Source organism: Rhinolophus sinicus, linkage group LG03 (genome assembly GCF_036562045.2).
Source record: "Rhinolophus sinicus isolate RSC01 linkage group LG03, ASM3656204v1, whole genome shotgun sequence".
Taxonomy (NCBI): domain Eukaryota; kingdom Metazoa; phylum Chordata; class Mammalia; order Chiroptera; family Rhinolophidae; genus Rhinolophus; species Rhinolophus sinicus.
Window position 1 is genome coordinate 156,998,700 of NC_133753.1, and position 14,679 is coordinate 157,013,378.

A 14,679-nucleotide genomic window follows, 5' to 3' on the forward strand; every position below is an offset into this window, starting at 1 on the left:
CTTTGGGCTTATTTTGCTGTTCTGTTTCCAGATCCCTTAAGTGTGAAGACAAACGGTGGTTAGTGATGTTTCTTGTTTCTTTAGGTAGGCCTGCAATGCTATGAATTTCCCTCTTAGGACTGCTTCAGCAGCATCCCATAGATTTTGGGTCATCGTGTTTTTATTTTCATTTGTCTCGAGATATCTTTTGATTTCTTCCTTGATCTCCTGGTTGACCCATTCATTATTAACATGTTATTCAGCCTCCATGAATTGGTGTGTCATCTAGTTTTTTTCCTGTAGTTCATTTCTAATTTCATAGCACTGTGGTCAGAGAAGACACTTGGTATGATTTCTATTTTCTTAAATTTATTAAGACTTGTTTTGTGGCCTAACATATGGTCTATCTTGGAAAATGTTCCATGTGTGCTTGAGAAGAATGTGTATTCTGCAGCATTGGGGTGAAATGCTCTGAAAATATCGATTAAATCCAACTGGTCCAATATGTCATTTAAGGCTGTTGTTCCAATATTGATTTTCTGTCTGGAAGACCTGTACCTTGTTGTCAGAGGTGTGTTTAAGTCCCCTACTATGATAATGTTACTGTTGATCTCTGTCTTTATGTCAATCAATATCCGTTTTATATATTTAGGTGCTCCTATGTTGGGTGCATAGATGTTTACTAGGGTTATGTCCTCTTGTCAGATCGATCCATTTATTATTACATAGTGTCCATCTTTGTCTTTTAATATGTTCTTCATTTTAAAGTCTATTTTGTCAAATATAAGTATTGCAACTCCAGCTTTTTTCTCATTTCCATTTGCATGAAATATCTTACTCCAACCCTTCACTTTCAACCTGTGTGTGTCTTTTGATCTGAGGTGAGTCTCTTGCATATAGCATATACAAGGGTCTTGCTTTCTTATCCACTCAGCCACCCTATGTCTCTTGATTGGAGCATTTAATCCATTTACATTTAAAGTGATTATTGATAGGTACATAGTTATTGCCATTTTTAAATTTGTAGTTAGATTGTTTTCATCTTTCTTCTATTTACAGAAGTCCTTTTAGTATTTCTTGCAATGCTGGCTTGGTGGTAATAAATTCCTTTAGCTTATTCTTTTCTGGGAAGCTCTTTATCTCTCCATCAACTTTAAATGATAGCCTTGCTGGATAAAGCAATCTAGGTTGTAGGCCTTTGTTTTCCATCACTTTGAGTATCTCCTGCCACTCCCTCCTGGCCTTCAATGTTTCTGTAGAAAAGTCATTTGATAGTCTTATGGGAGTTCCCTTGTATGTAACCCTCTGTCTTTCTCTTGCTGCTTTTAGGATTCTCTCTTTGTCTTTAACCTTTGCCATTTTAACTATAATGTGTCTTGGTGTGGACCTGTTTGGGTTTATCCTGGTTGGAATTCTCTGCACTTCCTGGGCTTGTATGTTGGTTTCCTTCATCAGGTTAGGGAAGTTCTCGGACATTATTACTTCAGATATGTTCTCAATCCCTTGCTTCCTCTCTTCACCTTCTGGTATTCCTATGATGCGCATGTTGTTGCACTTGATGTTATCCCAGAGGTCTCTTAAACCATCTCCATTGTTTTTTATTCTTTTTTCTTTCTGTTGTTCTGTTTGGGTGATCTCTGCTAACTTGTCTTCTAAATCGCTGATTTGATCCTCTGCTTCATCTAACCTGCTGTTAATTCCTTCAAGTGAGTTCTTTATTTTAGTAATTGTGTTCTTTAGTTCTAACTGGTTGTTCATTATGATTTCTACATCCTTCTTTATATCGTCTCTAAGCTCCTTAAACGTTCTTATCATCAGTGTTCTGAACTCTGTCTCTGATAGGTTGGTTACCTGTTTCATTTGGTTCCATTTCTGGAGGTTTCTTCTGTTCTTTTATTTGGGACATGTTTCTTTGTTTCCCCATTCTGGCTGACTCTCTTTGCTTCCTTCGATGTATTAGGTAGATCCCCTAGAGTTCTTAGTTTTTGCTGGGTTATCTTATGTAGTATGTGTCCTTCATATTTGACTTGCATTACTTCGTTCTTCTTCTCTGCAGTGCTCCAAAGGTGACTCTTGTGTTGGATATATTGTCCCATTAAAGAAGATCTTTAATTGCTTTTCACTTGTGAGTAGGTGGGGTTAACTCCTAGGCTGACTAGTTGTGAGACTTGGCTCTGCCCACCGCAGGGTGTTCTGCTGCTTGAGGGTTGACCGCTTAAATGTGGTTTGGCCTCTATCGGCTCTTGTGCCTATAGAGAATTCCCTCTGTGTGTGTCACGTATAGGTCAAACCCGGTAGTACTCTGGTTTGGTCTGGAGTTGGCCTCTGGGTGTGTTGAATCTTGTGCCTCTTAAGCTGGGCCCCACTAATTTTGGAACAATAATTCTGGCCAGTGATTTAGGAAATTCTTATGGGCAAACAAATTTCCCGGATGTATCCTTGTCTTTCTTATACTTTCTTTCTTGCTATAGTCTCACTGGAGGCTGGATTCACACGACGTGCAACCTGCTGTCTGCTTTCTGCCAACTGACTGAATCTCCTCGACTCCCCTCCGCCTTTTAACTTTTAAGATTTAATTTCCTCATCTATAGAATAAGGATTAGACCAAATAACCTTTAGGATCTCCCACTTAAAAAAGCAAATAGTGTGCATCTATGGAAGGACACAAAGGAAAATGCCCTAACAAGCATTAGAACACTGACAAAACTCAAGTGTGAACTTCTGCCCTCAACTTAGTGAAGTGCAGCAATTTTGGTGAATTTCTTCTCCTTGGCCCAAGATCAGTTTCACCTTCCATTCTAGCATTGTGTTGCTGGGTCACGTGTTCTAGACTTCACTGACCATGTGGCCGGAGTCTTTCTGTTTCCAGACATTTCATCTCCAAAAAGTCAAAATCAATAATTCTCCAATAAAATGTGAGTAATTCAACTTATTTTCCAGGCCATTTATGAGCTGGCAGACAACACTGTCATATGTAGAGAAAACTTTATTCTGGAGTTTGAAAACCAATAAAGTTTTTTCAGAAATATTTAAAGGAAAAAGCAGTTGGAGTGAAATAATAGAAATCTAACCTTTAGTGATTTAAAGATAAGTTTAATAGCATGGAACGTACATGGTGAGTTAGTTATTAAAAAAAAACCCATGTTATCTTTCAAGTCAATAAAAGTGATGTGAGGATTTTCTGGATTTGAAAACTTTTCAAATTAATTTTAACAACATGATTTAAAAAAATAGGTGAAAGATTTGAACAGACACTTCACGAGATAGATGAATGTCCAATAAGCTCATAAAAAGATGTCTGACATCATTTAGTCATCACAAAAACACAAATTAAAACCACAATGTGATACGACTACCTACCCATTAAAATGGCTGAAATTAACAAGACTGGCAGTATCACAAGTTGGCAAGGATGCAGAGTAATTAAATCACACCTGTTGCTGGTGGGGATGTAAAGTATGACAATTTGAAAACAGTTCGGCAATTGCATATAAAGTTCAACACATACTACTGATACACGTGACAACATGGATGAATCTTTAAAACATTATACAGAGTGAACAGAGCCAGGTATAAAATGTACTGTGCGATTCCATCAATATAACATTCTTAAGATAAATCTCACCTATAGTGACAAAAAGCAGATCTGTGGTTGCCTGGGGCCAGGGAAACATGGTGGGGTGGGGGTGGAACGAGCCAGGAAGGGGCACAGATAACACTTTATATCTTGATTGGTTGTAGACTGGCATATAAATTTGCCAAATCACATATACACTTAAAAATGAGATCATTTTATTGTATGTAAATTATACTTCAGTATATGCAAATAAAATCCTCAATTTAACTGCTCTCTGGATTGGACTAGATTTTACCAAATGGCCTGCAGAGTACCAGGCCCGTTCTTAAGTAGACTGATTCTCACACGTGGAACGCCACGGCCATTCAGGAGCCTCTCATGTATAAATGCAATCCCTTCTTGTGTACGTGTCACTCATGACTCACCTGTCAGAGCTCCTCCCAGGCTCCCCCGCCGTAGCTGTTGTCCATCCTCGCTCAGCTGTCTTTTAAACTTCAATGACTTCCCAGGGCCAGAAGCGACATCTGGGTTGCTGCATTTCCGACACGGCATGGGCGGAGGAGACAATATGTGGTCAAGCTGCAGAGAGAAGGACGGGCATTACTCGCTGGGACACTTTCCACACAACCAGAATGAAAGACCAACCAGTCACACTTTCCTCCCTTTGCTTTCTCTAAATCCCTCTCTCCCAACTCTGTTTTCAATTTGGCTAGTTTAGAGAATTTATGTCTTCCATATGACAGAGGGTCGGGCTTGCTGCAAAATCTCAACAGCAGAGTTTTTCAAGCTGGAGGTTACAGCCCATAAGCGGGTCATGAAATCAAATTTAATAGATGGTGATCAGTATTCTCAATGCAATAGAATAGAAATTATCAGAGTTCGATGAAGGAAGGGGAAGTACTGTTTCATGAAGTTTTTGATTAAATTATACATGTATGTGTGTGTGTCCTAAGTAACTATGTAAAAGGTACATCTTTCTGTGGGCCATGATCCCCCCAAAATAAAGAATATTGCTCTGTAGAGAATCAACAGATCACTCTTTAATTGTTCACAAAAGAAAATTCACAAGCTTTTGGTGCTCACAGGTAGACACAGGGAAGGGACATTTCTAAGCGCCACAGCCCATAGTGGAAATCGATACATCCGTATATCACTTTATAGCTGTTAAAAGAAAACCTGTCACAAGAATCAAGGAAACCAAAGTCACTTCAAGAGACAACGTTCTACAAAAGAATCCCCTGTGTCACAACACTTCAAGATCTGTCCTGCTTTTATGAGAAAATCTCTCATACTTGAATAAGGCCATATCTTCTAAAATGTTCACCTGCAAGTAAGCATATATGCGTATATATGTGCGTGTCTAGATAGTTATTAAGGACAAAAATATTCATGCACATAGACATATATCCAGATAGTTATTAAGATATAAAAAGTACAAAAGATATTCATGGAAATTTGAATTGTCACAGAAAAGGGCCAATTTTGTAGAAATTTAAAAATAGAAAGGAGTTGGGTAACACTGCTCAATGCCAGGCATTTTCAGGGATGCTTCACTGAGATATGTTTTATTTTGTTTTCATGGTAAAGAGATGGTCATCTGGTTATATTCTCTGGATTTTTTAAAGATTAATACTATCATGGATCTAGGAGGAAGAAATTCAGGGATGAAGTCCTTCCTTTGCCTAGCTATGCACCACAGCATATTCAAAACCATGGCACAAAAAGAAATTTGACCCTGCCTGTGAGTAACTCCTCCCAAGCTAGTTGAGAGATGGAACAGACCTAATTGGCTCAGCTATTACAAGATGTCAACGCTCCCTCAAGCTCAGCTGTATTCATCACTAACATGGAACAGCTGGATTTCAAGCTCTTGTCAATAAGTACCATCTCAAGTTCATTGCCAGTCAGCACTTTACTGTATTTCATTGCCACTTAGTATTTTCCTGAGAGTCTTCAAAAAGCTAGCAGTGTACCTGCTCCAGGATGAGGCCAGACCAGCAAAGCAAAGGGATTCCAGATTGTACTTTTAGAAGGTAGTTGTTGAGGCTGCTGTACGTTACGTGACTGTCCTACTCAAGATGGCCTCCAAGGAGGAATTTCTGTCTAGTCTTAAGATACTTGACCCTTAAACCTTGTGGACAATGAATTTTAACAAGGAAATCTGCATGGTGCCTGAATCCGTCAGTGGTTCCAAATGCAGTCAGATCGTTACACAATGTGGAGGTTCTTTTTGCCTCCTTCTTGCCTCCATTTTATGTCCTCACCCCATTTTTTTTCTTTTATCTTGCCAATTTTTTAAAAAAAAATTTTCAGAAGAAAATTTGCAACAACAGAAATGTTGTAAGACTAGTACAATGAACACCTATATTTCCTTTACCATGGTGAATTTTTAACCTTTGCCATATTGCTTTCCCTCTCTCTCTCCTTCTCTTTTTCTGTCCTGCTCCAAACACATAGGGTTAGTTGCGAACATTATGGATCTTCACCCCTAAATGCTTCGGCATGCCTCTTCTAAGAAAAAGGATGTTCTCTTAAGTCATCCTACCGTATACTCTATTTATTCTTTTGACATTTCTCAAATCTTTTATTATCAAGGTGAAGTATAAATACTATGAAAAATATAAAAAAAGATTATATCATGTAGACAATATTAAAAATTTGCTCTTTTACATTAAAAAGAAAACTTGCAGCCACAAGGTGGCAATGTGCTATAGACATTCAGCAAAATGTTCCATAATAGCTACTAGTCTTGTAAATGCACCAAGAACCCCTCAGAGCAATCAAGCGAGGTAAAGTCCATTCTACTTAGTTATTTTCTCTTAATTACTAGTAGCAGCTGCATAAAATGCAAATATTTATTGTTTAAGGTTCATCAACTTCTGCTACTTATTTTTCACCTGAAGTTAAAAATTTCAGCTTGCAGAATTACAATTAATTAATCTAGGAAAGATTGTTATATCACAAATTAACAGAGGGTGGAAAAACAAGCAGATGAGAAAAGATCATTCCTAATTAGGAATTATGTGCTTTCCTTCATATTTCCAATAAAGCCATACAAAATATGAAACAAATACAGAAGAACGAGGAGATCAAAGAGAAAGCATAGGAAAATAAAAAAGAAAATCTGTTTTCTCACATATATAGTACATACAGCCACAAGCTATTAATAAACCAGAGTTTTAAATCAGAATAAAAATCCCAAGAGTGAAGCACTTATTTTAAATCTGGGAAAACTGAGGCAGTGAACTGTGCAGTCTGCCAATGTTCCAAAAACAATATAAGTAGAAAAAGCTATAAGCATAGTGCAATGTTCCAGGACCCCATTTCTTTCTTCACATTGAATCACACTCCCAACAGGGCTCTCTCTAAATAGATCATTTTTCCAAATTTGCTGTGTTGTCAGTGGCTCTACTTTTCTTTCTACAATTAGTCTAAGCTTCTCAAAATGGTCCACTGCAGCCCTGCAATTTATTTTTCATTTTTTGTCCTGATTCGAACACTCATGATCCCTTTAAAAACATTTCATCACACCCTAGAGCTTATGGTAGACATCAAGCATATCACTTTGGACACCGCCCTTTAAATTATTTCAGTTTAATCTTTTCCAACTTTTCTAAATTCCCAAAGTCTTCATACTACAAAGAGCTCAACTAAAGACAGAGGTTGTTTTTAAACTTTCAAATGTTCAAGGGCATCTAAGCCTGAGATTGTCATTCTTGATTCAAACACTTCTAATGTCTCTACTAAGCTAACACTGGACTCTGACTCCCTGTCACATAATTACCTAGCATGCTGGTAGACGCAAAGTATTCTGATTGAAACAGATTCACCAGAAATACGTGCTTCCTTCTTTCATCAATAGCAAATATTGATTGTGGTGGGCTAGATTTGCTCAAAACTTCCTATGTTAGTTTCTTGTAGTTCTGAGCCACAAAACCGTTTGAAGAGGCATGTTATTAAATTTAGAATTCAGAAAGGCACCTACCAATACCACTTACCCGTGAATGATACACAACTGCTCCCTACTAGCAGTGTATCACGGGAATCATATGGGCAGCATAGACAACAAAAGGTGTACAGCTACTAAAAATCTGATGCAGATTTGGGGGAAAGTTTCCAAAATTATCAGTCCTATAGAAATGCCAATCACCAGATTCTACATCTATATTCTTTGTATTTATCAGCTCCACCCATCGTTTTCTGTTTTACAAGTTATCAGGCCGAGAAAAACAGAAGAATCCTCCATGATTACACTGTGGCTTCTGCCGTCGGGGAAGATAAATTAAAAGTAAAGGCAAATCATTCACAAAACTCTGTTTTGTATCTTTGTTTAGTGTCTCTACCATCACCAGGACCGCCACCATGTCCAGACAAGGACCATAGGTTTCTTCCTCTATGGCAATATCCACTCGTAATACCATCCATCTCTTTCTAAAAATGCATATTGTAACTCTCGATGAATATTGAATTGCAGCCTTCTTAACTAACAGTTTTCTCCAACCTCATCCCCAGACACATTCATGCCCAAGCACATGAGTTCTCTAATTTACAGTTTCTAAATATTAACAATGATCATATGAACATAAGAGATTTTTTCCAATTTCAGTTCATGGCAACCCCATTTTTCAGGCTACTCACGGCACAAACCTTACAACTATTCTAAACTTCTTACTCTCTATCCAATCAGTCGATCCTCTAACTCAAAGTCCAAATGTAGCCAGAATCCAATCATTTTACCATTTTGACTGCCATCTCCTTGTCCCTGCTCTCCAGGTCTCTCTTGCAATAGTCTCCCTAAAGATCTCTCTACCTCCATCCTAGTCCAGCACAGTAGCCAGCGACCCTTCTGAAACACATGACAGATGCTCTAAATCCTCTCTGGGAGTCTTTCATGGCTTCCCCTTTATCCAGAACAAAACCCAAAGTCTTAGCATTGCCCTACAAGGTCCTACCACCTCGACCCCCACCTCGCTGATCCCTGCTCTGACTACTCCACTCAGTCCGCCTTGGTCTGCTGCCGGACCTCAGATGGCTCAGGCATCTTCCCACCCAACAGCTTTACACTGATCATTTCCTCTGCCGGGTACACACTGCAGATACCAGCTGCTATGCTCCCTCCAGTCTCTAGGTCTCTATTCCAACGTTACTCTTTCAAGGGGGCCTTCCCTAATTGCCTCATATAAAACAGCATATCTACCATTTTATTTCCTTATTCTATTTTTCCTTATAGCATCTTTCACTACATGATATGTTATATCTTTTATATTTATTATTCTCCTCCCAATAGAAAGTTACATTAAATTATGTACTAATTATGTCCACGGCTCTATTTTGTCTACTGCTCCACATAAAAGCCACCATGTAAATATATGTTGAGAGAACAAATGAAATGCAAATCTCTGATGTTTAGTTAAAAACATAACAAGAGTTAAATAAAGAATGCATGCCATAAAAGGTTTTTATTATTAGGAAAATCAGAATAAAATTGTATCAAATGTTACTCAAGGTGAAAATGCTAATGTGAAATTACAGCATTTTGACAAAATTGAACACTTCATGTATTAAAAAAAAAGAAAGACCCTTGGGCTATAACAAATGACATTTTTTCAAAGAATCTTTTCCACATACAAACTGCTATGCTAATTTTTTAACACTGCTACCACTGAAGGTGATTCCTAAATAATGAATTATTCGACCTTTTAACTATGTCCTAACTAGCATCACGTCACTTGTGTCCATCAATCCAAGACTTTTCCTACCCCCATTCCTCCTTTGTGTAATTCCTCACTCATTTCCAAGATGTGGCACACGCATTTTAAACAGCCATCCAAGAAGGCATGTGCCCTGAGGCCAAAGTTCATTAGTTCAAAAGGATCACCAATGTCATCTGCATACACAGTGGGGCTCACCAGGAAAGCCTTTTTTTTTTGCTTAAAAGAAAAAAGAGAGAAAGAGAGAAAAGAAAGAGACTGACTAGGAACACAAGGGTTATGAAGACACTGTTTAGTTATTCTGTTTCTTGATATTAAATATTCTAAGAAACCGCAGATATGAAAATATAGGAATAATTATAAAACCACGTAGACTATGCTTGTAATCTTCATGAACTGCTCCACCATCTCCATCCAAAAGGGAGGCAGAAGGCAGCCTGAAATGACCTTATTTCAAAATTGGATTTTACTTACTTTTAAACCAAAGCCACAAACGATATTTTAAAATTGGACAGAACACAGTTCTCTAGCAAAGACAAGACAGTCATTACTGGATTCCTATTAACTCCACAGTGGTTAGGAACCCCGACACTTCCTGTCCTAATTAAGACATTTTACTATTTCTATGCCTGTTTCCTCATCCACAAAATGTTAGCAATAACACTGCCTATCTCCGGAGGTTCTCGGAAGATTAAAAGAATTCATATATGAAAAGCACTTAACAACCGTATGTAGAACACAGTAAACGCACATGTGGTGTTATTAACATTCCCATAGAGGAAGTCACCTCATTCACACACATCTCTGCATGTATACTTCGTCATAAATGGTTTTCAAGGAAATTAAACTGATTACAATTTTACTGAGGTTTTTTTTTTCCCCCTATATGGCTCAAATGAGAATGTAGTTTGAACTGCTTTAAAATTATTTCTGGCTGTAATTCTCATGCTGTGCTCAAGAACATGAACTCCTGGGGCTTGAGCACCCATTGCTATGAGGTTTTCAGTGGGCATGAGGCAGATCAGTAGAGCAGTGAGGAGTATAGCCTACATTTGAATTGTCGGGGACAGAATCCCAGCGCCATGCCTTGAGCCAGCCACTTAACTCCTCTGTGAAGTGCAAACCTCGGGGGTGCTGAGGATGCAGAGGGATGATGGACGAAAAGGGCTCCACACAGTGCTTGCCCTGTAAAGGCACCCAATCACTAATAAAGCTGGTGATAACTGTCACCAGAGGTAAACTTGTCCCCCCCTCCCTTAGCCTTAACTAATGTTTAATAAACTCGCTGCTGCCTGGAGAATATGCAACCGCCCCTTCCCAGCATCCTAAAACCTAACTATTGATTGAGTCAGACACTGCGAGAGCTACAATCCTGAACCACATTGTTCTGGGGCCCATTTAATTGATTTCACGGACATTCATGTTAGATTATGCCACCCAGAATGCATGCTTCCATTTAATAATAATATGAGAAATAGCCCTATGAATCATGCCACTCTGTTCTATAAACATGTAAGGAAGGACCTATAAACACTATTCTCCTTGTCAAGACTCATCTCTTTATAAAAAATATGTATTAAGCAACTTGTGTGCCAGGTATTCCTCTGGGCACAGCACTGGACGGAATGGACAAAAATCCCTGTTTACCAGGAACTTCATTCTCGTTGGCGAGATAGAAACCTGGAGAAAATGCTGTCACTGCTTCACATTAGAAACAGTTGTGCTTCTGCTAAGTTATGGTATGGTTTCTCCTGAGAACACCACCAAGCACATAACTAATCAAGGCTCTCTAATTCAGCCACGAGAATCCAGAGGGCAAAGCTTGCAGTCTGTCACGACCAAGTGTGGCATGTCCAATTGCCATCAAGACCTCATGGATCTGGTTGCTGCACTGATCTCACTCTGGTTTCACCTTGCCCTCTGCTCTAAACTGAATGTTTGTGTTTCCCCCAAATTCATCTTTCGAACCCTTAATGGTATTTGGAGGCGGGGTCTTTAGGAGGTGATTAGGTCATGAATGGGATTAGTGTCTGTATGAAAGAGACCACAGAGAACTGCCTTGCACCTTCCACCACTCACCACGTGAGGACACAGTTAAAAGATGATTGTCCTTGAACCAGGAAGTGAGTCCTCACCAGATACTGAATTTTCCAATGCCTTGATGTTGGACTTTCAGCCTCTAGAACTGTGAGAAATAAATTTGTTGTTTATTAGCCCCTAGTCTGACGTAGTTATAGTAGCTCATACTAAGACACTTTATACCAGTGGTTCTCAGCTTGTGGTCACTTTGCCACCCAGAGGACATTTGGCAATGTCGAAACCATTTTCGGTTGTCACAGCTTAGCTGGGAATGCCACCGGTATCTACTGGCTACAGACCACAGATGCTATAAAGAATCTGCAATGCACAGGACAGCCCCCAACAACAAAGAATTATCTGGCGCAAAATGTCATCGATGCCCCTGCTCTATACTTACTTTTCTTTTGTCTATCTTCACCTGTTTTTAAGTTATTCATCTTGCTGAGTTATCTGTTATTGTAGATTATCCTAAACCCTTTTGAGAACAAGAAGGGGGACAGAGGAAGAGCACAGATAGAATCTTAGCAAAAAAATGTTCGTGTCAACAAGATTTGTTCAGCAAATAACTTCCTGAGCCACATTAATTTACCGAGCCTATTTAGCTGTTTATTGCAATTCACTTTCTCAATGTACGTCCATGTTTTGAAAAATAACACATCAATAGAATGTATTTAAACTAGAAGATGTACTCGATACCAATGTAATTTTCTATCTTCAGTTGTGTAATTAATTCTTTGAATTATAAATTTCAATTAGCAATATAAAAAGTGTTTCAGAAACACCTCAATATACATCAAGCTACAATGGCATTCACTTAAACAGAGCTGCATCACTAGTTTCATTTCTGAAGAGAATTGATTTTCTTTCTTCCCTTCCAAGAGAAATATGTAAATCAGCACTTTGATAACACTATCTCACTTTTGTCTGTCAACCCAACTTCAAGAAAGTCAATTCTTTTGCTGATGAACATCTCTACACACACACACACACACACACACACACACACACACACACACGTCCACCACTAGCAACATTATCACATCCCAAGGACAGAGCATGGTACAGCAGGCATTCAGTTATTACTGTCATGTTTACATTAAGCAATAAGTCTACAGGTATAAGCAAAGTTCAATAAGTGTACAGGTATAAAAAAGAAATAGAGCTTTTTTATATTACATATTACAGTTTTGAAAACATTATACTGCAGGTTTTAAAAACATCGCACGTCTCAAAGTTTAGTTGAAGAGCAATGACGCTGGGGAAAGCTCAGAGCATACATGGATTTGACTTTGCATACGTTTCACCCGTTTTCCTGTCACTTTAATATTCTAGATGTTTCCCTGACCTTTATTTAGGCATCTAATTTATGCCTGGAGCTGTTTACTTATCTGCAGTCATTATTCCCCTGGTACCATCCTGTCCCCATCAGACATAAGTAAAGATTCTGACTATGGTTAACAAAGCAGGAAGAGAATACTATACTCCTCAGCTGTCATTTTCCTTCCATGTAAAAAGTCAGAGGGGAAAATATGTCCACTTCCCCCTCTGGCAGAGAGAGGAGAACCCCGGGTAGGTGGTATGCTTATTCCCATTTTACCAGTGAGGAAACAGATTCAGAAAGATTAACCCCTCCAAAGTTATCAGCTCCATAGGAGGTACAAAAGGAATCAAGCCCAAGATTTCTAACTCCAAAGCCCATGTTCCTTCCACTGTTCCAAACTGTCTCCTAGAGAGGGGCTCCTGGTGGCAAAGCACATGCAGCCCCAGAAAGTTAATCCTAATTTTGTCTTCCATGATTTCTGGTTGTAAATCTCATGCCACTCGTGCTCAAGGGGCTTTATCACCCTTTGCTCTTCCAACCCTGGTCTAAGAAGTCTCTCCAGGGAAGACTGGATCTTAGACCCTGGTGTCAACCAATCTGAATGGTCTAGTTCAACCCGAATTGACAGCATACACAGAGGTTTCTAGGGCTTCTATAGCTGCATCCTCAAGTCGGAATTATACCACAAAATATTAGCAGTGGAAAGGACCTAAAAACCAATTGGCTGCTTTTTGGAAGCATGAGTCCCAGACAAGCCCCATCTACAAAGGTAGGTGGTGTATCATTGCAGATCAGGACCCAAATTCTCAGACCTACAATCTCCTGCCTATCACGTCTTGCTCCCTTTCTCACTGTACTTCCTGCAACCTCCCTGGTATCCATCACTGTATTAGCATCAACTTGTGTGATTTTTCTTTGGGCTTTTATTCACACATGGTCTTTCAACTCAGAGTTCTTTAAAAAGAAAAACATTTAGCCAGATGTCCGTGGACTAGACATTGTGCTAAGGCTGCAGGGAGAGAGCGGAAAGAATACAGTCATCTTCCTCAGGACACTGCTACCTGAGAGCAGGAGACAGACACAAAACACAACCATACACAACATGGCAAATGAGGGGACAGAGTCAGGTACGGGGACGACAGTGGCTTTGAGCAGAGTTGTGGTCCAGCACCTAGCTAATTTCTTTTCCTTGCTATGTTGGCTGAGCAATGCTGGTGTGAATGCCTAAAATGAAGGAGGAGTCAACTTGCACTTACTCAGGTACATTATGATCTTCTCAGGTAGCCAGCAGCCAGTCCAGGAAGGGAAACAGAGTGGTATGTAAACAGTTGCTAATTTGCCATCTGGCTTGGGGCTTTTCAAATGCATCTACCACGTTGTAAGGTGTAAGAGAGACAGAGCACTGTTTCTCCCACCATTGGTACCACCCAGCATGACTGGGGCCTTTATAATCTTAACCATCTATCTTTAGGTACCAACTATCTCGCCATGGGCAATGCATCACATCCCATTTCCTGAGGGGAACAGAGAGCAGTGGAGAGGAGGAAGGCCACGGTTTGAGGTAGGCCCACAGCTGGGATCACATTCAGCTCCTTATCAGTCACATAAAGAGGACAAATTATAATTTTATCTATAAAAACGAATAGTTATATTCTCCTTGTAGGATTCTTGTGGATAATGTTAATGGATCAATAGAAAGCTCCTAGCAAGAGGAGGCACTCAAATGTTTATTCTCTTTTCCTTCCCTATTCTTTCTTAGCCTAATTCATTTTATCAGAACCATAATAGAAAATAATCAAGGGCTGGCACTTCTGTTCAATAACATCCACGGAAGGTAAAACTAAACTTTATACAAGTTTCTGAGAAAAACTTCAAAATATGCTTTGCTTCGAAGATAATGTTTAAGCTCTTTAACTGGACAAACATATAAATTAATATTCATTTCATGATTTTACATTAAGAGAAAAAACAGGCTGTTTGAGCAAGTCTCCTGTGCACAGCAGGAGCAAACT

At 39.2% G+C, this 14,679-nt stretch overlaps 1 protein-coding gene across 1 annotated transcript in view; it reads right to left on the minus strand.

Moving 5' to 3' along the window:
* Nucleotides 1-14,679, minus strand: part of MAST4 (microtubule associated serine/threonine kinase family member 4) — a 551,423-nt gene that overhangs the window by 395,203 nt on the left and 141,541 nt on the right. The window contains exon 2 of the mRNA XM_074329206.1: nt 3,982-4,135. Coding sequence (XP_074185307.1) covers nt 3,982-4,135 — 154 coding nt within the window. The remainder of the gene's footprint in view (nt 1-3,981; nt 4,136-14,679) is intronic.